Here is a 23515-nt window from a genome sequence, read left to right as displayed (position 1 = left end):
GAAGGGGTGGTGGGGGTAGGGTAGCAGTTTATATTAGTGGCTTGTCTAATGTTCTTAAACGTTTCTTCGTGGTTGATGACTGAGGCCTTGCAGCTGCAGAATGCAGAGTGAAGTCAAAAGGTAGAAGGGCAGAAGGACAGACTCCACGGTCTCTTGTTTACAGCAGAATTCGCGGCGAGTTTTTTTTTCGTGGAACTTCACCTCAATATGATAAACAGCAGGAAAACAGAGCATCATGGAAACAGATGTTTTTTCCGGGGACCTCGATAGAAATGGTCAAGTTTAGCCGGGCGAGGAGACCTGGCTTACCTCATGGGTTGAGTCCGAAGGGCCGTCTTCAGATCCTCCACAACTTTGTTCCTCATTTCCATCTCTTCCTCGTCAAAGGCGAACAGGGTCTGCATCTGTAGAAATTTAGGGAATTGAGAACCAACTCTTGGATGAACAATTTATCAATTACCATGGAATTTGGCCCCGTGATTCAGCAACGAAGAAGCCAACTATGCTCGCGTAAACATCATTTTTCACTGTTAATTACGGTTAATCCTCTTGAAACAATGCCTGGTTGTTTCTTCAGGGGCAATATGTCATTCAATACAACACAGAGAGCTAAGCTCAACTTGGCGGGAGCATTAAAAGGGCACCCCTATGCATTTTTTCCCCGTCTTTACGGGAGAATTTGTGTCTTTGTTCTGTTCACAGCAGTTAAGACAAACAGGGACTAATTAGTGGGGTAATGTTGAGGCACCACAAATCAAAAGGATCACGTTTTTTTCCCACTTTTCTTGACGTTTTCCTATTAAGGAGCTGTTTGAAGCTGTGCACTGTGCCAAGAAAACTCCTGCAGCCAATTAGCTCTAATCAAGCCTGAAGCAAATGGGCCAAATCATTAAAACAAAAAATAAAATTCTTACTGAAGTTAGTTTTAATGCATTGGTGCATTGCTCCGGGGCTCCCCCGATTATCAAAGGGTTGTCGTGCTCCCAATAGTCGGGGGCACGGGGCTTCTGTTTAGGCTCCACGGGAATTTTCCGTGGTACGCACCCTGCCAAACGCCGAGAATTTAACGACTTCATGTATGTGTTTTAGCAGCATAGTATAAAATACTTGACGTAGGAGCTTCCTTTTCAATTAACCTAGGAGAGACAGTTGCTTGGGGGAGTAAAAAGTGCCACCCCGTTTTCCAGCCCCCTGAACCCTGAACCGCTCTTTAAAAAAGACAGGACTTTGGGCTTTGTTGGAAGCATTCACGACGAGGTATGAAAATCTTTGAAGAAGTTGCCGCAACCTGCCGGACACCGGGGCTCAAACACAGGAGTGTTTAACCCAGAAATCGTACAGTCAAAACATCCATGGTATTGACTTCCCCTAGTGTGTCCAGATGGTTCCGAGACCTCTTCGCCAAGGAGCGAGGGCTTCTGGCTCCCGTTTTTCAAAATGAATATGTTCATACTGAATGGGATGTTGGACACAGCCGTTTGTGGGAGTTGGGGCGGAGGTGGGGGGGAGTGGGGTGGGGGGGTGAATTCTGTCATGCTGCGAGCCAGTTTGCCGAGTCAATGAGGCTAGCCAAATGGCTCCTCTCTACATCTGTTATTTGTATGCTCGAGTTTACCTGCCAAAGTACACATGAGGATGCTATTATCCAGTTGGTGGACCAGCAGAAGTACTTCCCCACAACTTAGGTTGGGGGCCGACAAGCGGTGCTTTGTCTTCAAATGAATGGCGGCCGTTCTAGCGGCTGGAGTGAGACGCTGCTTGGCCCACTGGTCAGTAGAAACGACTTGGACCACGAGTGTTGGGTGATGGGCAAGAGATACAAATATAAGTGAGGTAGAAAGAATGTTTCCAGAATTGTCAGAATCAAGAGAGCAAGGTTCTGAGTTATTGCTCTGTGGAAGAAAAAAACCAAAACGCAAAGGGGGCTGGTTGTAGTTTCTCAGAGCTGATCCAATCACTCTACTGCTACTGTAGAAGTGCTGTCCTCACTTCTCGCTTTCCGCGTACTGTATGCCCTAGAGCCAAGGCGTGAGGTCACCGGGTAAGAGCCCAGAGGTACCTCAAAACTTCAGAATGTGCTCGGCGAAAGGCGCAGTGCTGTACTATGACGGAGAGAAATGAGAAGAGAGACAGGAAGAATGAAAGCAGGAGCCAGAAGCTAGGCGGAGCCAAAATTTGTCAAAGCTTTGACAAAATTTGAGACTTGGCTGGCGTGCGGGAAATGAACAAGAGATCGCCTGTGTTGTAAAAGAAAGAAGGAGGTCAAATGGAGATGGTAGGGGAAAAAAATGCAATGTATTCTGACAACGTGTCTGACAACTAATGGGGCACTACTGCAGCCCTGGTGGATTTCAGAATTCTTGACAAGCCACAAATCTGCGCTTACTAAAAGCGCATACAGTGTGAGCTGCCTAAGCATTTAGGTGAGCTACGGTAAAAAAAGCTTTTCCCCCAGACATCTACTACCAAGCTCAGGTATTGGTGCACTGGTTCAAAAGTGGGCCACCCCCCCCCCCCCCCCCAAAAAAAAAATCCTCCAATCAACAAAACAGCTGTAAAAATATCAACACACAAACATGGCTTGTTTCTATGGGCACGTTCGCCAGAGAAACAAACAACGTGGCAATAAACAGATATTAAAGGCAATTCTTTTCTGGACCGCTTGATTCTGGTGATATGCGTGAATTACGCTTGGACCACTTGTGTACCTCATGGCCAGAAAAAGGCTTGTAAACATCCAATTTCCCTGGCTGTTTGGCCAGGTGTGGGAAAAAGAAAAGAGATAGAAAGGCAGAAATCAACGCAGTGGAATGTTGAAAAACCATACGCAATCTTGCAAAGCACGAGCAAGCCCTCCATAACCTCGCCCTAAATTAAATTAGGCGACTCATGTCTCAAACCTTCAGGCTTGTTTATCACTCTTTACAGCCGCGGCATTAAACATCTTGCCGTTTATGATCTGAAAACATCTGTCGAGTCAAGGCCTCTTCTTCCCGATGGTTCAGTGTGAAGTCAGTGGCACAGAGCTGTTAGTGGTCCAGGTCACGGTTGATGCATCCGTGTCACATCCACCCTGGCGATCGGACCATTTAGCCAAAAATAAGTTTGCAAGATTCACATTGCACCAGTAAACTACATAACAGCAGTAAGGACCGGAGACAATGCCGTGGTGAAGAGGAGCGATCTGTTGATGGTATGACATCACTTTAGGTAGACTTTAATTGGTGAAAAAAACTAAAACAAAAAAAATCCACATCGTCACCCTGGTTTCTCTCAGTTTTTTTCCCCCACCGACTGAACCGATGATGGGGTAAACGGTCTGTTTGTCATCACTCCCCTATGTGAACGCAAAGGGTCAAAGAGTAGGAATGTGGAACAATGAAGGCAGCAGGTGGCTTTATCAGGGGTTCAAAAAGGAGCCAAGCACACAGCTAAGTAGGGGAGAAAGTAAGCAATTAGGGGTAGAGGCCTTAACTCGCTGGTTTATATGCTAATAGAAGTATGGCAAATGAGAAGAGAGAGAGACATTGACTTACAGCAGCCATGGAGTTGATGCGGTCAATGTAGTAGTCTGGCCAGCTAGTGGCCAGTTTGTTGGGGTCCTCTTGCTCCTGTGCATGGACAGAAATACAAAAGATCGTGAGACACCCCAACCCGGCATTGTCCCTTCGTACATATATGACTTGAATGATACATGAATGATGAGCTCATTTTGTGATCATATATATTCCTCTATACTAAAAGCAACCGAGGTCAAATCCAACTGTATTATTTGTACTCTATTAATATATACTGTATGTGCCATGGTGGTTCCTGTTTCTGTGTGTGAATGTGGGGATACGGGTCCTTTCCGACTGCAACTACACATCTTTTGGAATGAGCTAAATGGATCAGGCAGCCCAGTCTATAACTGGGTCACAACATCTAACTACTCTCTTGTGTTGGTATTTATTCCATGCACAGGGAGGGAGAAGCAGAGAGATAGAGAGAGAGTCAGAGAGAGTCAGAGAAAGAGAGTCAGAGAGAGTCAGAGAAAGAGAGTCAGAGAGTGAGAGAGAGAGAGTCAGAGAGTGAGAGAGAGAGTGTCAGAGAGTGAGAGAGAGAGTATCTCCTGGTGAGGAAACAATGTCTGAAATCAATTTGTCCAGGCAAATTCGAGGAAGCACCATGCCACGAGCAACGAAATACCCAGGAGAACAACATAGACTGTTTTTCTCTTTTACATCTGGCATTGTTTAGCCCGGGCACAGGACACTTGTGGAACTGTGGTTTCTGTGCGTTTCTGAGCTGTGTGCAGATCACAACGGAAACTTAGTGATGGGGGTAAAAGACAATAAATGAACAGTCGATGAGCTCCACTTAGTTGTAGTAGTAGTAGTGGTTTGTAAATTCAGTGGAAAGAATAGAGCAACAGTCAGTTTTTCCATTGTCAAATTCCATTAAGAGTTTTTTTTTTTTTTTACAGGACAAGCTTAGTTCATGTGACACGAACCAACGCTAAACCATAGCATCAACATCACTGACACATCGAGGTTCTCATTATTCTTGCAACACAAAGCTGGGTACATACAGTGTACAGTGTGTATAATGACGCTGAGCTCTTTACGGGGCCAGTAGAGGCCAGCGGGTCATGTGAACAGCAAGAAATTCAACTTGACCTCAGTGCAATGCAGTAGAGTGGGGACTGTTCGATGAATGTTCGGGAATGTTCGATTTCCATTCACGCTGGGTGTCGACTCATGCTATGGTTGAGCACAGACACCTCACAAGAGCGAGGAAACGGAACAATCGATCCACACATGACTCCGGGACGTGCGTGGATACAGTCGGTCGCATTTTGCAACGTTGCAAACCTGTCAAGGATTCTGTCGGATACCGTACGACCGCCCCGCCATTCAAGGATTAGGATTCTGGTCAAGGTCAGTTCTCTCTCTGTGTTCGCTTCCTATGGATCTATATTTCCTGCAACACAATCCATTCATTTCCAAAATAAACTGTTATACAGCCTGCAAATGACCATTCATGATGGTTAAGCCGGAAGAAATCTGTCCCTGGCACAGGCCCGTAGTGTTTGTCTTCTGCTTATTTGGTTAACCACGGTAGCCCACTGACCGGCAGCATCAGATAAAAGAAAGATGGTAGAAATCCATGGCAACACTCAGGCCAAAGTTAGAATGATGAATGAGGCTTGCGAGGGTCAGCGGTGCTCGAATTGATCGCTGGGTCTGATGTGTCGCTCTCGGCTTGCTGGGCTCTTAAGTTCAATCTACAGTACCGAAATAAAACCAAACAATAGAGCCCACTGTACGCCGGCTCGCATGCTTTCTTGTCGGCCACCATCACGTTGCTGTTCTGCTGACACACTTTAGACGCCCTGCCAAGACAGATCCTGACGCTGAGATTAACAACTTAACTGCTTCTCTCAAGCCCATCAGACAAATTACGGCCGTTCCAATATGGCATTAAAAAAAAAAAAAAACCAACGTTGAGTCCAAGGCAACATTTACCCTGGCAGTTTAACAGGCCTCGGTAAAGTGCTGTAATTTTCGACTTGTCTCGGGAAAAATTTGAGGTGATTACTAGAAAGGGTTTTGATTTGAGGATTTTGGTGACTGTATACTGTAGGTCCATTCACGGCCCCAACATTCATCCTTTAGAAAAAAAAAAAGTTTATTAAGTAGCCCATTGGGAAGATTTCTTGTTGTCAAGTGTACATGTTACAAAGGGTATATTTGAGGAGCAGACTTATACATACAGCATACAGTGGAGTCAAGGCTCTTAAACAATAGTATGTATAGCGTATGTAATAATATAATAATGTCTATGATCTGCGTCATCTCTGGTGAAAATGTTCCAGTCGCGTGCTGTGCTGAAGAACACTATGACACGGTATGAAGGGTCTCAACCCCATCATTCTATTGCAGCAATTACACCCTTACACCACACTGTACATTCCCAGTGTCTAGCGACAATAAACATGATTTACAGCCTGCGCTGCAGCCACGGGAGGACAGGAATCCCCCTGACTGTGTATCAGGTATATTTTTGCAAGGTGTTACTCTTGTTACGACCATCTGTTGCGGGATATATTGTTTCACCAAAGACCCCGAGAAATTTCCGACCAAAGCTCTCAGCTCCACTTCATTTGCCAAGCTACTAAGACTTAGAAATTTTAATAACCGCAAGAGAGTCCGATTGTGGTACAGCACAGCACATATAAACACATTATAAGCGACTGGAACCGTGGAGACACCTGTTAAAAGGCTATAGATGAAATTACATATTAAAGCTTCTCGCTGTCATCCAAGCAGGCAACGGATTTAAGTTGTGTAAGAGGTATGCACACATTAGCCATAAAGCTTTCAATCACGAGTCCAGCATAAACCAAAACCCTAGCCATTCCGAAGTGTCACAGGGGGGTTCTGCCGTTTGATTTTCTGAAACCCGGTGGGGGGGGCTTCTGACGTTTGATTTCCTAAACCCGGTGGGGGGGGGGGGGGTTCTAACGTTTGATTTCCCAAACCCCAATTTCCATTTTAGAGCATCTTACCTTTCTTTTCTGAATATGAAGTCTTTATTGGGAAGGAAGGCCGCAGGAGGGAATTAACATATGACAGAGGTCTGCTAGTGTGGCTGATCGCTGCCAACTCCAACATGTGCTCGGTCACGACCCCCTTACAAGTACACACACAGTACCGTCTTCCATAGACATGATGCGCTCGTGTGCATGCTGTGCGTTATGTCAATCGAGGGACGGCAAGACTTGCTTTCGTGTTTTCCGATCTTCAGGCCGCCTTGGCAGCCCACCCGGTCCCATCGCTCGTTCCACCGCGGTCCAACTGTTCCGGGTCCACGCTCGGCTCTCGCTCGGCAGACTGGCCAACGTGTTTCCGCCCCCTGGTGTGGTCTCTGGTTTCTCGCAATTGAAATGCGTTGTCTCCTCACACTCTGCTCCCATGTGATCAGGGAATTCATTGCTTCTTCCTTCCCAATTAACCTTTCTTACTAGATTGAATGTCTCCAGGAAATGTGGTACTCAGTGCTTAATTACAAGATAGTTGTGAAACTATTCTAACACCTATCAAAACAACGACTACGATGGGTATTTGATTGGGAATGAAAGCCAGATAGCTTGCTACGACCTAATGATCTATTGATTATTACTTTTGGACAGATTCAAGTCAAGTTGGGTGATTTTGCAGAGGAAGACCATAGAGATTACCCGATTAATTAGGACAAATGTTCTGGGTAAAGAGTCCATCATGCAGCTCACACGGGGATGATGAACTCACAAAATGTCACTTCAAGTGCAGTGTGTAGAAAAAGCCAATACACATGACCGCACAACAATTTGAGAAGCGTCTTAACAGCGTCTCTCTGTGGAATTGAGGGGTGATTGGCCGGCATTCCGAAGAACCCATCTTTCTCTGCGGGGAATATTTATTTATGGAAGCCGGGATATGAAGCCTCACCCCGGAGAGGCAGGAAATGGGCAGGATATTGAATTCTGTGAGATTATGTAATACTCGCTGGCCCGCCTCTGACAGGTAGCACATGTTGCAAGAGTTTTAACACATGCAAACTCATGAGTCCCCGCCCAGGGACATTTGACTTAAAAAACAACAGGCATTATCCAATCGCTCCTTAAAATTGAAAGAATGGCCATTTTTGCTTTCAGCAGGGTCACAGTCCTAGCAATTGCTTATGCTTAGTTATGTTGTTTGCTTTTGAAGCATTGGAAATTCGATGCGGGATGACCTATGCTTGTATAGTTCACAGAGGAAAGCTGATATCCTTTTGCACAAAATTGATTTTTGAGGGAAATTGAGGACACAAGATGATTGCATACCCATGAATGGCCCAAATATATACATATATATATATTTTTTTTTTCGACGGTCTATTCATTCACTTAGTCTATTTATTGTTCAAAGCAATCTTTTACATCACCAATACTTCAGTCTATACAATCTAAACAGTAGGGTTACAGCTTTTGATTATGTTTACATATATAGAGAGGCATTTCAAGGCCATTACAACGGCCCATATTGTCTCTTCGTTGGCCCACCCCCTGGCCCTGCTGTGCTGAGAGGCACTACTAGAGGATGTATCTGTTTGTGTTACAAGGAGTATGGATATGTGCGTGTTGACTGCCTCTCCGTCTTGCATACACCAAATCCTGTTTCTGTGGCTAACTGGGTGGTTTGAGATAAGACACGCTGATAATGCTGACTTATGTAAAGGCTGGAGGCCTCAACAAGATGTTCTAGTTAGTCACGGTACACAGAATACTGCCCTTATTTGACTAAATCCCTTAACCCTTACATCACCACTGATCACTGCTTATAAGACACAATGAAACATCTACCACATAAAACTACTGAATATTTTCAAAGCAATAGAATCCCGCCAATTTTGTACAGTATTTTGACCGATCCATTAAAATCGTCCAAGGTCATGGGAGTGTACAGGCCAAGTGATTTTGCGAGTCAACATATCAAGTTAGTCAACTGAATACATTCTTATCAGTATACTGTACACCTTCCTACACACCACTTGGTTCTGCATGTTTCATATGTTTTAAAATGACTAATGTTCTTTTAACTGAAATGTTGGACACAATTCATGAAATCAGCTTGAATTCAACGCCTTCCTTGTTTTTGCAGGTGAATGGGGTTAATCTGCGCTTTGAGGAATTGCACTCGCCGGCTCTCCAAATGTTATCTAACCACCACAAACAGAAGAAGGGTGGACGTTTCGTGGCTGGAGAAGACAAGGGGTCCAGTGTGTGTCGCCGCCAGGAACTGCCGAGGGAAATTCTGCCGCACTCTGCTATGCGCTGGAGCCGCTTCCCCCTTCGAATTGCTGTCATGCCGTAATCCTAAGGAATACAGGGCACTACTGTTTAGCATCCGAGTGTGTGTATGTGCTTTTGTGTCTGCGCGTATGTGTGAATTTCCCCGACGAGTGCACGATACGCGCCAAATAAGTTGGTGTACATGCGTAAGCGCCTCTGCCCGCCCGAATATTCACATTTACACACAGACGTGCACATCATCTGTTGCTGTGCACCGGTTGCCATTCTCCATTACGCCGCGGCCTGTGTCCATGAATGAGGATTTTGTTTGGTTTCTCCTTCAGCTTTCCGCTGTGCCTTGTTACCCCGGTTTTGCTCTCCTTTTCCTGGCTCGGACGCAGGATGGTTTTTTCTCCTACTTTAGTCTAACAGAGGAAATTATTTTTGACTGGGAGAGACAGGGTGTGTGTGTGTGTGTGTGTGTGTGTGTGTGTGTGTGAGTGTGAGTGACAAACTAATCCTTTGTAACTGTGAGCCTGGTTCTGACTAGCACCTTGGACTCTTAATGTTCCAATACGTCCGAGCTGTTGCCAAAACATTGTTTCCACTAACTCCTGTTAAGGTACAGAGGGTTCTTATAAATCGCCCGCGGTTACTTCAATGAGACATTCGATAACCCATATGGAAGTAACATGGAGCTTGGCCCTTTTCTTGTGGGTTAACATGTGCAAATGCGCAAACTTGCAATAATCTAGAGTCCTTTGATTTGGCTTAATACAGTCAAAAGGTCCAAAAGAGTCCTTTGGTTATCAACACATATTACATGGAAGATCATATTTTTACTATATTGTTTTTAAACCGCTTTCATTCCTTTGTAGACAGTGTTTTCCAGCTCCCATCCATGCCTTGACATCCCCCAACCACCACAGACTGAGTACGCTGCCCTCCCCTTAGTAACCACATCCCTCTGGAAAGCATTGCATCCGGCACACGTCAAAGCTTTAACGCGCACAGGTGCTCATGCATGTGTACGCGCGTAGAAACATACATACACAGCGAACGGCCACACACACACACACACACACACACACACACACACACACACACACACACACACACACACACACACACACACACACACACACACACACACACACACACACACACACACACACACACAGTTTACTCCTCCTTAAAAAGGTTGTCAGAGCCAATCACATCAGCACGGCCTGTCCTGCATGCCTTGGGAAGAGGAAGGAGGGGGTCAGGCCCGGGTCTCGCATCGAACACAAAAACAACCTCGGCCAAAAAACAAATTAGCAAAGAGACACAGGGGAGGGTTTATAACTATTTATTCAATTTGCAATTGAGAAAGGGCAGCTGAAATCTTTTTCCTAGGCGGAATATCATTTCCTGGTGGCTATTTGACCACAAACTTAGTCCAGAGTTGTTGTGGAGAGTCGGTCTGAAGGCTATGAAGAGATGTTGGGATGTTTTGGCGAGAGTCGCGGGGTGAACGAGAGTGCTAACCAGAACGTTCTAGATCCCCGACGGTATGTTGACAATTCCTGAGCGGCGCAAGGAAAGCTCTCTCTCTCTCTCTCTCTCTCTCTCTCTCTCTCTCTCTCTCTCTCTCTCTCTCTCTCTCTCTCTCTCTCTCTCTCTCTCTCTCTCTCTCTCTCTCTCTCTCTCTCTCTCTCTCTCTCTCTCTCTCTCTCTCTCTCTCTCTCTCTCTCTCTCTCTCTCCTCTCTCTCTCTCTCTCTCTCTCTCTCTCTCTCTCTCTCTCTCTCTGAAATTGAGGCTCTTGGAACATAAGCCACTGATTGTATTTGTGCATGAAGTGTTTTTTTTACATCTCTCAAGTGTGAGTTTGTATACACAGATACGTCTTGAGGTGAATGCGTGAAGGACTGCACGTTGTGCTTATGTTTATGTTACAATGGAAATGGGATGGCGGTGTTGGGGGTGGGGGTCTTATTTTGTGGCCGAGTCCAAAATGTTTTTTTTGGGATGGGCAGTTACTCTTCAATAACATTCATCACTCGCAGTTGAGCCTAAAAACCGGGTCAGAGTGATGGAGAACTTACCTTCTTTTTGCTGCAGTAGATTTGCCATTTCTTCTCTGCGGGCAGAGCAAACATGGCTTCTCTGTTCTTGTCTGTCAGGTCCAGTTCATCCTGGAAAAAAAGACAAAACAAAAAAACAAAAAACAAAGGAGAGGTCGGTCGTCATTGGCAGCATTTCAAATAAATCGAGCCCCTAAGCACGTTGCATTCCTTGAGATTTCATTTGCACTGGATGACATCTACTGTCTGGCGAGGGCAGGTTTGGGGAAACCTCGTGATTCCTACATTGTGACAACGGAGTATTCGTCAAACAGCTGTCAGTCGAGATATCCCCGTTCTGGGCTCGATGAAAAGACCCTTCGGCGTGAAGAAGGTCAGAGGACGTTTCGACACCCTGCCCGACGTCACCGCCCTTCAACCGACTTGGGACGGCAAGCTGGTCTCCTCAGACTACCGAGGAGTTTTTAGTATTCACCCTGCTGCTGTTCAGCTCTACAGCTTGGTACAAGGTGCCTCACGGAGCTTTTGAAATGCATATGAGCCCAGGAAATGAGTCTCTGTGTGCCAAGGAGGAAACGTAAAGTCTTGGAAAAGATCTCCTGGGCAGGAGAAGAAAGGGGGATGGATAAATAGGGGTTTGGGGCAGGAAGGGGTTGAGGTACAGGAAGGGTACAAAGAGACTTAGCCGGGTTGGAAAAAGAGAAAAGACGACATATAAATAGAAAGAGAGAGGGTTACGGCAAATAAGGAACAGCCAGGGAAGAGATAATGTGCGAAAATGGAGGACTGAAACACTCGGCGGCCTTTGTGCCTTCAAATCCAAACCAATCGAATGATAATGGCTCGGCTACCGATGACGTCAACCTCAACTACTGGGGGCCCCTGCGGACTCCGCCTGAGCCTGCAAGCATCAAGGTGGATACAGATGCCTGAGGTGGGGGTGTGGGGGGGGCCCCCATTTGAAGCTTGACGGTGGATTCACAGGGTTTGTTTATGCCCATTCAGCTTGGGGATCGGGGACAGGGTTCACATTCCAACTGAGGGGAATGACATCATCTTTCAGCCGGGCCTTTCAATAGGATCACCATCAGCACCATTATGGTGGACTGAGAGGGGGAGAACCCTCGGGCATCAGAGGATTTCTGAGCGGAGATTAAATGCTTCTTTCTTCATCACACTACTCATCACAGTTGATCCCCACACTATGGCAGTTCAACAAATGCCATCATTTTTGCATTGTTATTCATCGTCTTACCTTAATTTCAATGAAATTAGAGACATTGATTATACTTGTTTCAGCAAGAAACATTACATTACACACCAACTGCATGGCATGATGACTGGCCGTATGGAACAAGGGTCAAAACCTCCCACTGTGCGTTCTTCAGTATTCGGTCAGATTTCAACTGTCTCTGTGATCTTCTCTCCCCGGTTTTAAGGCTGGGAACTAAAAATACCTTAAGGGTCCCAAGGGGGTCAACTAGCCCTTGGCCGCCCACCTGGTCGCAGTGTTAAAGCCCCGCTGTCCAAGCCGCTGCTGTTTGGAGGAGCTGATCTGCCAAGCTGGGCGGAAGGGGTGTGAGAAATGGGGGAGGAGATGGAGACTCCCGGACTTGTGACCCCCCGTCCGGCCTCGCGGTGCAGGACCTCCTCAGATTTCAAACAAGGCCTTATTACATTACTCCTTATGTGACGTGAGAGCAGCAGGTACCATAGAAATTGGAAAGGCAGTGTGTGTGCATGTGAAGCATTCCTACCTCAGTAGGAATACAAAAAAAAAAAAATCCCCACTTGTTCAGGCCACAGCATTACGTAAGGTTTTTAAAAATACATATTTATTCCCTTAGACTTGAAACAGGATAATGGAAAAGCTGTAAATACAGTGTTGATTATGGCTCGTCTAGGTAGAAGCTGTCTCTCTTTTGAGATTTTAAATGTGAAAGCTTGCAAGGTTTTCATTTAGTCTCTGCCAGGGCCGAGTGTGAAAAAGAGGGGAAAAGACAGAGAGAGACACGGAGACAGATCGGGAGGGAGAGAAAAAGAGGCAAGAGTTGAGGTTTCGGAAAAGCGAGGACATTCGTTTGGGAGGCGGAATGTTCGGGCCTTGCCAATGGGAGAACCGTTCTCCGGCCATTCTGGTTATGCAATAACGTCCCCCCCCCTCTCCTCCTGTCCTCCCCCTGCGCTGCCTTCAAAACATGTTCTGTCGTCCACATCTCTCCATCACGTGGCACACCTCATGATCACCCTCCTGTCCACCCCCCACCCACCGCCCAGCAATAACGCCAACACCGCCACCAAAACACCCCCCTGAACAAAACAAAACTGCTTTCCCCTTTTCTGTGAAACTTTCTTTGGAAGGGTCTTCCTCCGTGTTGGCCGGCATGCTCCAGTTGGAATCCAGATAATCCAAAGCTAATATTGTTACACCTGCTACTCCAGAGGGGGAAACGGGGAAAAAGAATCCATACATACCAAGACCCAGAAACCCTATCTTTTATATCCCAACAATAAACCTACCCAATACTGTTGCAAATTTAGAAAGGGTGTTGGAGTTGGAAGCCGAGGCTGTGTGGGGTTCACAGCAGAGCTGGCAGAATTAAGGCCCTGCCGTTCAATTTCCTCCTTCTTCTCCCGATCGGCAGATCAGTCAAATGTCACATATAACATGTCAGATATGGAGTAAAGAATGGGATGGATGGTGGAATTAGTGGGCGGTTCTCAGATATAGTTTATTTCCCAACAATACCACATAATTGGCATATAACTTGAAATCTATCTATAAATGTAAATACTATTAACATAGGTGGCAGTGGCACCAGAAACACATTCATACATCGATAGCAGCGGCAGTTGTGCAAGGCTCACACCTGCTCAACGAGAGAAGTTCAGGGTTCAGTGTCTTGCTCAAGGACACTTTGACGTGCGACCAGGGGGAGCCAGGGATCGAGGTAGAAATCCTCTGATAAAGGGGGCGACCCGCTCTTCCTCCTGGACCAATGTCGCCCCCGTCGATAATGACCAACCAGATATAAGAGCGGATCTTACATCTACAGTATCTTTCTCACAGCGAGTCTGGGCCAGGGTGCTGGGCAGCAACAACACTATTCTTTATAGCTTCCACTTTTAGTACCGTTCTTTCCACAGCCAAAAAGCTGGGTTAAAACAGCTCACGAGTTAGAGTGAATAAAAACCAGGCGTTAGGTTGTACATCCTTGCTCGACAGGTGGAAGTATGCCCTGTGTGCAATTCCTAAGCTTCCCTCGTCCAACATTATCCATGAGTTTGTGACCTAGAAGCTCACAAAGCAACTAATCTTCCAATCTTCTCTTCCAATCTTAAAAGGCTGGCGTAAACAGCAAAGTACATAGGGCATAACAACCGGCGTGGGTAAAAACTAACAACAGAAAAACGTTGATATGTATATAATGTATTTTTACGGTGATAAGAATGTGGACCAAGAAAACCGCGGGGTGAGAAGTTGGCAAACAGCGGCGATTCATGCGATTAGAACACACTTAGAGGCGGGAAATGAGTGTTCTGTCCCCTCTGACAGCTGCTGAGGAAACATGTTGACACTATGAAAAGAAATCTAAAGAGAAAAGGGAAAGGACGGGATCGAGTAAGCTCAAATGATGCATGACGCATAGACTCTTATCGGCAGCTTGTGGAAATCTAAATACCTGCTACTGTTGTTTAGTCTACACATCCATTCCAGCAGCTGCCGAACCATCCATAAAAGGTGAGCAGGAGCAGGGAGGAGGTGGACTATATGAAAAGGCGGAGGATTAAGACAATGGTAGAAGCGGTTTTAAGCGGTGAAGTCCGTGTATGTAGCGGAAACGGGAAGGAAGAGGAATGCATGCGTACAAGTAGGTGTGGGGGTCGTCCATGGGAGTGGTTGAAAGGTTGGCCGTGCGCTGTTTCCCCTTTGTGACGAGTCATCGAAAGCTACGTGGGGCTACGCCTAAATAGGGAAACGCGTGCGTTCCAAAACTAACTGTGCCTGGGCGCAGTGTGCGGAGAGAGCGAGAATTACAATGTCTTCAAATCAGTCTGTCAGCTGTTGCAAAAGCCTGCCGGACTGGCTGGCAGGGAGGGTTGGATGTAGTGTAGATATGGAGACAACACACACACACACACACACACACACACACACACACACACACAGGGCGGGACAGGAAAGCAGAGGAAAGACAGGCAAGATGGCAGGAAGTCATATGAGGCCTCTGGGGAGCTCACAGGAAGCTGTAGCGGCCATTAGTGATCCTTCGTCACCATGAGAGACTCTTTGTCTGCGGTATTTTGTACATGTGAGTGGTTTTGTGTTTGTACAAGTGTCTGTTACACCGTGTCTAGCCTCCCAAGCCTTTAGCATACCCATGCAAAGGTCAGAGGTCGGCCTCCATGGCTTTAAGGGAAAGCAAAGTAATTGGCATCTCCTCCCTTTGCAAATTGCCACATCACTTGCACTGGCGTCTCAAGACGTCGTTTACGGTGAGTCACGGAATCCCCCTCTTGCTGCTACCCTCCCCGTCCTTCCGTCCGTCCGTCCGTCTAAACATACCCATGGTAAGGTCGCCTCTAGAGAGCCAAAGAGTATAGGAAGGCTAAAGAGCATAGGGAGGGAAGAGCGAATGAGATGACAGTTGGACAGACAAATGGCCAGGAAATGGAAAGGAGAGAGAGAAAAAGCCCCAGAGAGGATAGAGAAGGAAAGACGGTGCATCCGAGGGCGCGCGCGGATTGGAAGGGATCAGTTCCATTTTCCTCTCGTTACAGCAATGCACATTTGGTTGACGTCCGGATTGAAAGCAGGTTCAACAGACTGGGAGGAACATTGGGAGATGATTTGTTTTCCGAAGGGTCTGGTTCTCTCGGGAACAGAAGCATTGCGAGTGACAAATAAGAAAGACAATTAAAAGCAACGGAGCTTTGAACTGGCTTAAGAGTCACGAGGGATGGGAGGCTCTATAGGGCGATGGCTGAGCCAGGACGCCAGACAGCTGGGTGACTGGCCATTTAAAGCTTCCCCAAATTGCGAGACAGGGAAAGAGAAGCGCAGATAGCCCAAACGGATAGGAAAAGAGGGCAGAGGATTGCATAAAACAGACAAAAAGACGGATAGATTTCAAAGCATCTGGCATGCACACCGGTACATACCAGATGTTCGCCAAATAGACATAAGACGTACAACGCAACACGATAGATCCCCTCTTTTCCTCAACCACATCGCACTGTACCACCAATTTTTATGGGCTCATTATGGACTAGGAAATGCCTCCTACATGTCGTCTATAATATTTCTTGGTGTCGTTGTCCTGTCAGACCACGATGGAACCCCCATCCAACTTCATAGAACATCCAAGCACTGGGGAGAATATGTGTCTCCATCACCTACATGTGTCTAATTGAAATCAGAAAATAAGAACGACACTATAACCTCCTCTGATTAACAACACGTCTGTCCAATATCTCCTGCACAGATGACTGGAAGAGATTTGAACAAAGGCCATGTGCAGAGGCAAATGCAAAAGCGTGATTTGAACCTCCTTGTCGATAGGATCTTCCTTGAAAAGGCACAGCGTGATTGAAACATAAGAAACATCTCATAGAATTCTTTACAGGCATGGCTGGGTTTAACTCATACAAAGCTGCCATTTTGCCTTTTAGTTTCGCTCTGTCTATCTCCATCTACCCCTCTCCCAGTTAAGTCTGCACTGTTCGGTGGTAGCACATGCGCAGGGTTTAAAACAATTGGCAACATGAACCGTGCCGTGCACATATGGCGGCCACATGTGGACCTTTCCACATTATGCAGTGTGTTTATAGCTATCAGGTGAAACTTGAAAATGGCAGTCTACTTGTCCCCGAACAACCTCACACCATCGGCTCAACGAAGACCTGCATTTGATGTTACAAGGGTACCAACGTAAAGAAAACAACCCAACTCTACTGGCGCTCGCAAGAATCCTTGAGTATGGGAGCAATTTCACATATTACGAAGAAACATTATGACAGAAATTGCCAGATAAACAAAATAAGCCGTCACTGTTCTTGATAAGCTGCCAGATTTCACAAGTTGCACATTCATTGTCTGCAGTATGCGTGCATGGCATCAAACTCAGTGGAAAGAATGCTTTCGAAGTGCATCACGACCCAATTAACAGAAAGCAGCGCCACCGCACATTCGTTATCAGGAAACTCCCTGGGCTACAGCAAAAGTGTATTTTGATTGGTGCGATTCATTAACCTCTCTGATGTGGTCGCTGTTCAAACATGTTTCAATAAATGCCAATTGCTTCCAGGTTCATTTGCATGATAGAGTTAGCCGAGAGCACGGAAGACTGTGAAACAGGTTTGCAATGAAAGGGCTTTATGACCGATTCCAGCCTCGGCAGGGATGTGATTCCAGTGGTTTCTTTTAATTTCACATCGTGGATATTTTCCTTGTTAAAGCCTACGAACACAGACTCTGTCCATCTTGTGGAAAATAACTTGTCTTCATCTCCAAAATCGTACTTATTGGGGGAATTGTGAAGAATAAAGTTGTTGGAATTAAGCCATTATCCTTACAGATTTGCTTCGGAATACAGTTTATAATAAATAGATAGAAAACCATTATGCTACTGTTGAACATGTCTTAACACTCAACACATAAGAGTAGATATAAGTGGGTACTTTCCCTCAAGACACCATGGGAGACAACATTTCGTACATGGACACACGCGGAAGGTCGTTCGTTCGCTCCTCCATTTGGCCCAGATCCGTCACTATCACTCCACAGGCTTAGCCGAGTCTCGTTTTCTTCTTAAAGAGAGTCTTTCACAACCAGAATCCCAGGTTCCCATCGCCATAGCAGCACACTCTGTTATGTTTTCCTCACGTTCTTTTCCTTTGCTGTTCCACCTTTCGCCTCCTTACAACAACCGCGGCTGAAAACAAAAAAATCGTGTCCGGGCCGTGTGGCTCCTTGAGGTCCAGTCGAACAGATGCTTTGATACCCGGTCAAACATGTCTGAGAGCTGGCCGCAGGATCAGTAAAACAGATGTGGGGGGGGACCTTCAGTCCACCGACATCTTGGCCAGAACACCGCGCTAGTTATTGTGTATTGGCCATCCAAAGAAAGCAGACGCGAATCTACCTGTCACCAACTGAGCGATGGAGTAACTGGAACTCCAAAAACTTTTTTAGCACTTGATTTTTTTAATTTGTAGTGGCAGGCCGGGGTCTATTACTTTATGGAAACAAACGCACAGAGTACAGGCCAGATCAACCGTGCAGCCTTATAGACTTTACTTGGAAAACCAAACATCTGGGTTTGTGTACCAGACCATCAGATATGAGTGAAGCAAAAACCGCCATGAGAGAAATGTATTCGGAACATGCGAACGGGACCAACTCCAACCAGAAAAGATCAAATCCTTCCTTTGCTCTGACCTCAGAAACTGTACAATAAGGGGACTATAATATCTGGAAGGATCCTGCTTCAGTCTGTCTGAGCTATATACATTATGTATGTATATAATGACCGTTCTAGGTTACCCTTCATCTAACATTCTGGTGAAAGGGCATTCTAGTGAGGTTATTGCAGTATGTCGGACTAAGGCAACCCGTGTTGAAATAGCCATCACCTGGCAACAGGTGACAGGTGAATATAAGGAACATCACACGAGACCCTTGTGAAAAATGAGCAGGATGAAACCTAAACATTAAAACATTTGCTGCAATACCAGTATTCTTATAAGAAAAGGGATTTCACTTATTCCCCTAAATCCATTTTCACAGCCGGGAGTGATGCTTCCTGCAGGTGGTGATGACAAGACAGTGCCAGAGACCGTCCTCTAGCCGTTCGTGTGGAGAAACAAAGTGGTGGGGATAAGGAGCATGAAAGCGAAGCGACAGACTGGACAGAAAGCCGAGACAAACGGGGACCGACGCAGATACGAGAGCGAGATAGTGAAAGAGGAACAGCGACCGTTGTTGTTCCAGCCGCTCTGCATGCCAGCTGAAACCCATAAGCAGACTTATTTCGCTCCGACAGCTGTGCCCAAAATCCCTCTCCACATCGTAGGTGCACGCCAGCACGGCCACACCAGTCAGGCTCCAGCTCAGGCCTACATCCACTGCCAACAAGCATCACAAGGCGCGATGGGCCGGGTAGGTTGAAAGCTGGATGCAGTGGAAAGGACGGGTGGGGGTTGCAGCACGGGGGAATGGGGGGTTAGCTCACCCAACCATCAAGAAGCCCACCGCACTCCTCCATCGCGCTTCCCAACTCTATCCCTAATCCCATATGGGGCCCGGATAATGAACGACATGTAAAAGGAAAACAGTCGCACTGCTTCCCATTAGGAAAGTTCCAGGATTTACATTGTACCACTCTCGTGCTCCAAGCACGCTACAAAGCACACTTGACTTGTGTTTTTACTCGGTTGCTAATGCAAGCAGCCCATTGAACTGGGTCTCATGTGGCACAATAAAAAATTACAGACTTTGTACCGTTTGAGTTGAATGGGTTCATAGATCTTAGTTTGCAACAGTTAGCAACAGGTAGATTTGAAGCCTGGACCTTTTGAAACAGTCTACACTCTACACTCAGAGTGAACTGATTCCCATTGGCTTTTAAACTGCACTTCTCTATATTGGAAAATGCTAGACACTGCACCATCGGCTATTAAAAATAGCCAACACAATATTTGCTCAAGGTGATGTGGCATTACTTATAGATTGAACTTACTTATAGAACATATGCAAGGTCCATAGTCATAGGAGTATGTAATTCAGAAAAGACAGTGCCGCTGAACAGCATTTGCATCCATAGTCATCGTACGGCTCAACGCCACTCTCATCTCTACTCACCACCAGTTCGGAGAAGCGGGCGTGCAGTTCCTCGGCAGGGGGCATGGGGGCACTGAACTCCAGCAGCTGCAGCGGCACACTGTCCTTCAGGTTGATCTCCGGGGGTTCGCTGCTGCCAAAGCAGCAGAGAAACCCCAGGCCGGGCCTCGTCCTCTTCCTGGGGGGCATGGCGGGCGGCGGTGGAGGTCGTCACTGGTGGCGGTGGCGTCGCCCGGCCAGGAAGGTCAGGACAGGGTGGGGGGGTGGGGGGGGGGGGGGGGGGGTTGGGGGGGGTGGGGGGGTGGGGGGAAAGAGAAGGGGGTGGGGGGGGGGGAGAAGGGGCAGGGAGGGGGAGTGGAGGGATTGGGCAAGGCTGCTATCTAGGGGGCATGATCTGAAAGAAGAAGAGGGAGAGAAAATGTTAGTAGGAGATAAAGTTGCTGAAGACGGGCAACTGCACTAGTGGTCGCTTTCCCCATGTGCCAACAACACACAAGTTATGGAACAACTCTATGTTTCTGTCCATGTAGACAATCAATACGTAGCATTTGTCATTATGTATTTAATTATACCAGGCAAAATCAGCCGACAACATTAAGTATGTAAATGTTTCCTACACCAACTTTGTCAGTAATATAGTGAAAGGAGGTGGAACTGGATTTCCATGATCCAACGTTGGCAAAACAGAACAAAAGGTGCAGCTGAGCTACATAAGCCTTCGTCATGCCCCCGCTGGTAAACGTGTTTTGAGTACGCTCTATGTTGATTGATTGATACTTTATCGATTTGTGGGTTGAAACTGATGGCTAGAGAGCCAATGACATGCTTCTCCTTTTCAATTTCAAGCTCTGTTCCCGCAATTTTTCCAGCTTTCTTTCCACCATTATTAAAACTTTAAGAGAACACCTACTGCGTAAGCGCGTGCCTGAACAGTATACAGCAGGTTGGCAATTTCTAAAGGATTTTGTACAGGTAAGAGTTCAGTACGGGACAAGAAGTACGCACAGGAGGGCAGACCGGCGCCATATCCTTAACCCTCCATAGAGTAGGCCATTAGGCTGTGATGAAGTAAACCAGTGCAAAGCCGTGCAAATTGTCTTATTGCTCTGGAAACTGCACAGCACTGTATTTGGTCTTTCTGTGTATGGACGTTGGTAAATGACACCCACTACAAATGGAGGTCTGTATGGTGCCAGACACCCTGGAAGAAGCTTGGACAGAGATATGGGTGGTCTTAACTTAATGAACAATATGCTTTTATTCAGAGTGTATATAATGCTCTGCAGCAGACAATATGAGCATATTAGCATAAGGACACATACACTGCTGCCCACACGTTCATGGTTACCTCTACTCTCCTTTATGAAAGAAAAATGAGCAAAAAGACCCCTTTACTGCCTTTGTGAATGAATGGCCCTTTTGCTTGGGAGTATGGAAAATGTAAATGGCATGGGCACGCAAACCCGGCCTAAATAATGGAGCAAACAAAGATGAAAATCAATTTCGAAGCTTTTTTTAATGTAAACTCCCATGCGCTGCCAAGAAGCAAAAAGAATCAAAACCGACGGAGCGCTGGAAGAAAAAGAGCGCGGGGGGGGGGGGGGGGGGGGTCACAATGGTCTCTTTACCTCCATTCCCCCTATTTTCAGATTTCATTATTATTGAGATTTACGAACGCACATAACTGGGTAAATGGCTTAATGCTGCAAACTATACCGGCCTTGAGAAGCTTTGACACCTGTTTATTTTAAACGGCCGTGAAAGTCTACCATTGCAGTTTTTCCCTGGGGGAGAGCCACAGTCTTCTCGTCGACACACAAACTCAACTCCCTCGCACGTCAGCTCGGCGTAGGAGTTTCTCGTTGCGCCGTCTAAAAATAGAGCCACGCTAAATTCTTTATGAATGCACCAGAGCCCACGACCGGGGCGTAAAGGGGGAGTTGGAACAAGAAGAAGAAAAAAGAAAAAAAAACAAAAAAAAAAAACACCACCATTTCCATTTTGGCCCCTTTTCCGCCTCCGTGAACACGCCATCCCCCTGCAGGGCGGGAGGGGCGGGGCGGGCGGTAGGAATACACTCCAAGCGGCTTTAATTGAGAAGATAAATAAATAAACAAACAAACAAATAAAAATAATTTCCAGGCTTTACCGACTCACTATGTGGAAATGCTCTCAAGAATTCCAACACATATCTAATGTACATCTTCACAATATTTATGAAGTCACAGAATGCGTGGGAACCGTTTGCCAGCTCTTACGTCAGCGCACGGTGGAACAGTCCTGTATACTTTAGGATCACAACTAGAAATTTGACATTTATGTTTGTCTCACGTATGAAATTTTTGAATCACAGCTTTAAAACAAGGTATCACTTGTGGGAATCAAGCAAATATTTTGGAAGCCGTGACTTATCAGACAATAAGGTGTTAAGGTGTTGAATGGTTACATCTGGATAGTGCTGTGCACCTTCAATGAGATAATGGTAACTGTGTTTTACTGAAATAATATTTGGACATTCATTTATAAAAAATATTGGAAAATGCATAATTCAAGTTAATCCTTCAACATGAAGTTTAAGTAATTGTTTTTCATTCTAAGTTCATGCTCAGTATACTAGCATTTTTTTGTCACGCGAAGAAGACCCATTGTTGTTATTCACGAGTCGATACACTTCATAACGTTATTTCAGGAAAATGGTTTGACATTCTGACTTCACGTTACTCGGAATATGGAAGGATGAACTTCATTTGCATGTTCGCACCGTAAGAACTGTGAACTGTAAGATCGCCGTTCGTTCAACAACTTGTTGGTAACTCAACTTTTGCTGATGGACCACAGAGCCTCAAACTTTTAATATTCATCCAATATTTAGGATCATAGTCAGTTTTATAAATAACAGAAAATTTTGGACCTAGAAAGGAATGTTTCATTGTTTTTCATGCGCACCCAACAATACAGTGCTGCGAAATGTGCTGGGTGGGGCGCGGTGGGTCATTGCCTTTTAATTTAACTTAACTAATGCGAGTAGAATCGCATTTTCCATATTCTGTATGTTTTTGTATATTTGTCTATTTTATGTGGCTATTTTTTTGTATGTTTGGCCATTATTTCCAGATTGGTTTTTCTATTCTCAGTGCCTGAAAGGCAATGCACCAATTCTTGAGAAGACAAATTCCTTATAGGGAACCCTTGTAAACAGATTCTCATTCTGGTGATATGACATGAGATAAAGTCTGGGATTGTGGTTATTGTGATATCAAACTCACTCAGACTGTTCGAGCTGTTCTAATCAATTACCTGCCACATCACTATTAAGATATTTCATGAAAGTGCAGTATATATATGAACGCACCTAGAAAGTCATCCCCAAAATATCGTCAAATTATTGATATTGAGTTAGAAACAATTTTCCAAAATAATTTGTAATATTTCATCTTGTGTGTGGTGGCAGCAGGAATATAACACGCGGTGGCGGCCAAGGTGACGATTCCTGAGAGCTGGCAGACAGGGTGTGACATTCTCCGCCAAATCTCCGTCGCCATAGAAACAAAACACCGTGACTGCGCTGGAGCTGCAGTCTGAAGCATACGATTCTTATTTGTTTGCTTTTTTGTTTTGCTTTTGTTTTCAACTTGCAAAAAGGCCACCGTAAACCTCATAAGTGTTAGATGACCATAGAGGATCTTGTGCTTGAGGAAATTTTTTTATAATAGAACCATGCAGTAGTATTGTGACTACATTGTATATTGCGACTATATATTGTATTGTATACTTATTGAGTCTATAAACGGAAAAATTATAATTAGAGT

General features: G+C 45.7%; 1 protein-coding gene across 2 annotated transcripts in view; it reads right to left on the bottom strand.

The window, feature by feature from the left end:
• Positions 1–19897, bottom strand: part of daam2 (dishevelled associated activator of morphogenesis 2) — a 57321-nt gene extending 37424 nt beyond the window's left edge. For both annotated transcript variants that reach the window (XM_080012401.1, XM_080012402.1), the window contains exons 1-4: positions 19728–19897; positions 10886–10975; positions 3537–3611; positions 310–404 (exon numbers count right to left, since the gene is read on the bottom strand). In XM_080012401.1, the coding sequence (XP_079868527.1) occupies positions 310–404; positions 3537–3611; positions 10886–10975; positions 19728–19895 (428 nt within the window). In that variant the 5' untranslated portion in view covers positions 19896–19897. The remainder of the gene's footprint in view (positions 1–309; positions 405–3536; positions 3612–10885; positions 10976–19727) is intronic.
• Between the last annotated feature and the right edge of the window lie 3618 nt (positions 19898–23515).

Source organism: Zeus faber (assembly GCF_960531495.2).
Source record: "Zeus faber genome assembly, chromosome: 13".
Lineage (NCBI taxonomy): Eukaryota > Metazoa > Chordata > Actinopteri > Zeiformes > Zeidae > Zeus > Zeus faber.
This window is presented reverse-complemented; position numbering and strand designations above follow the sequence as displayed.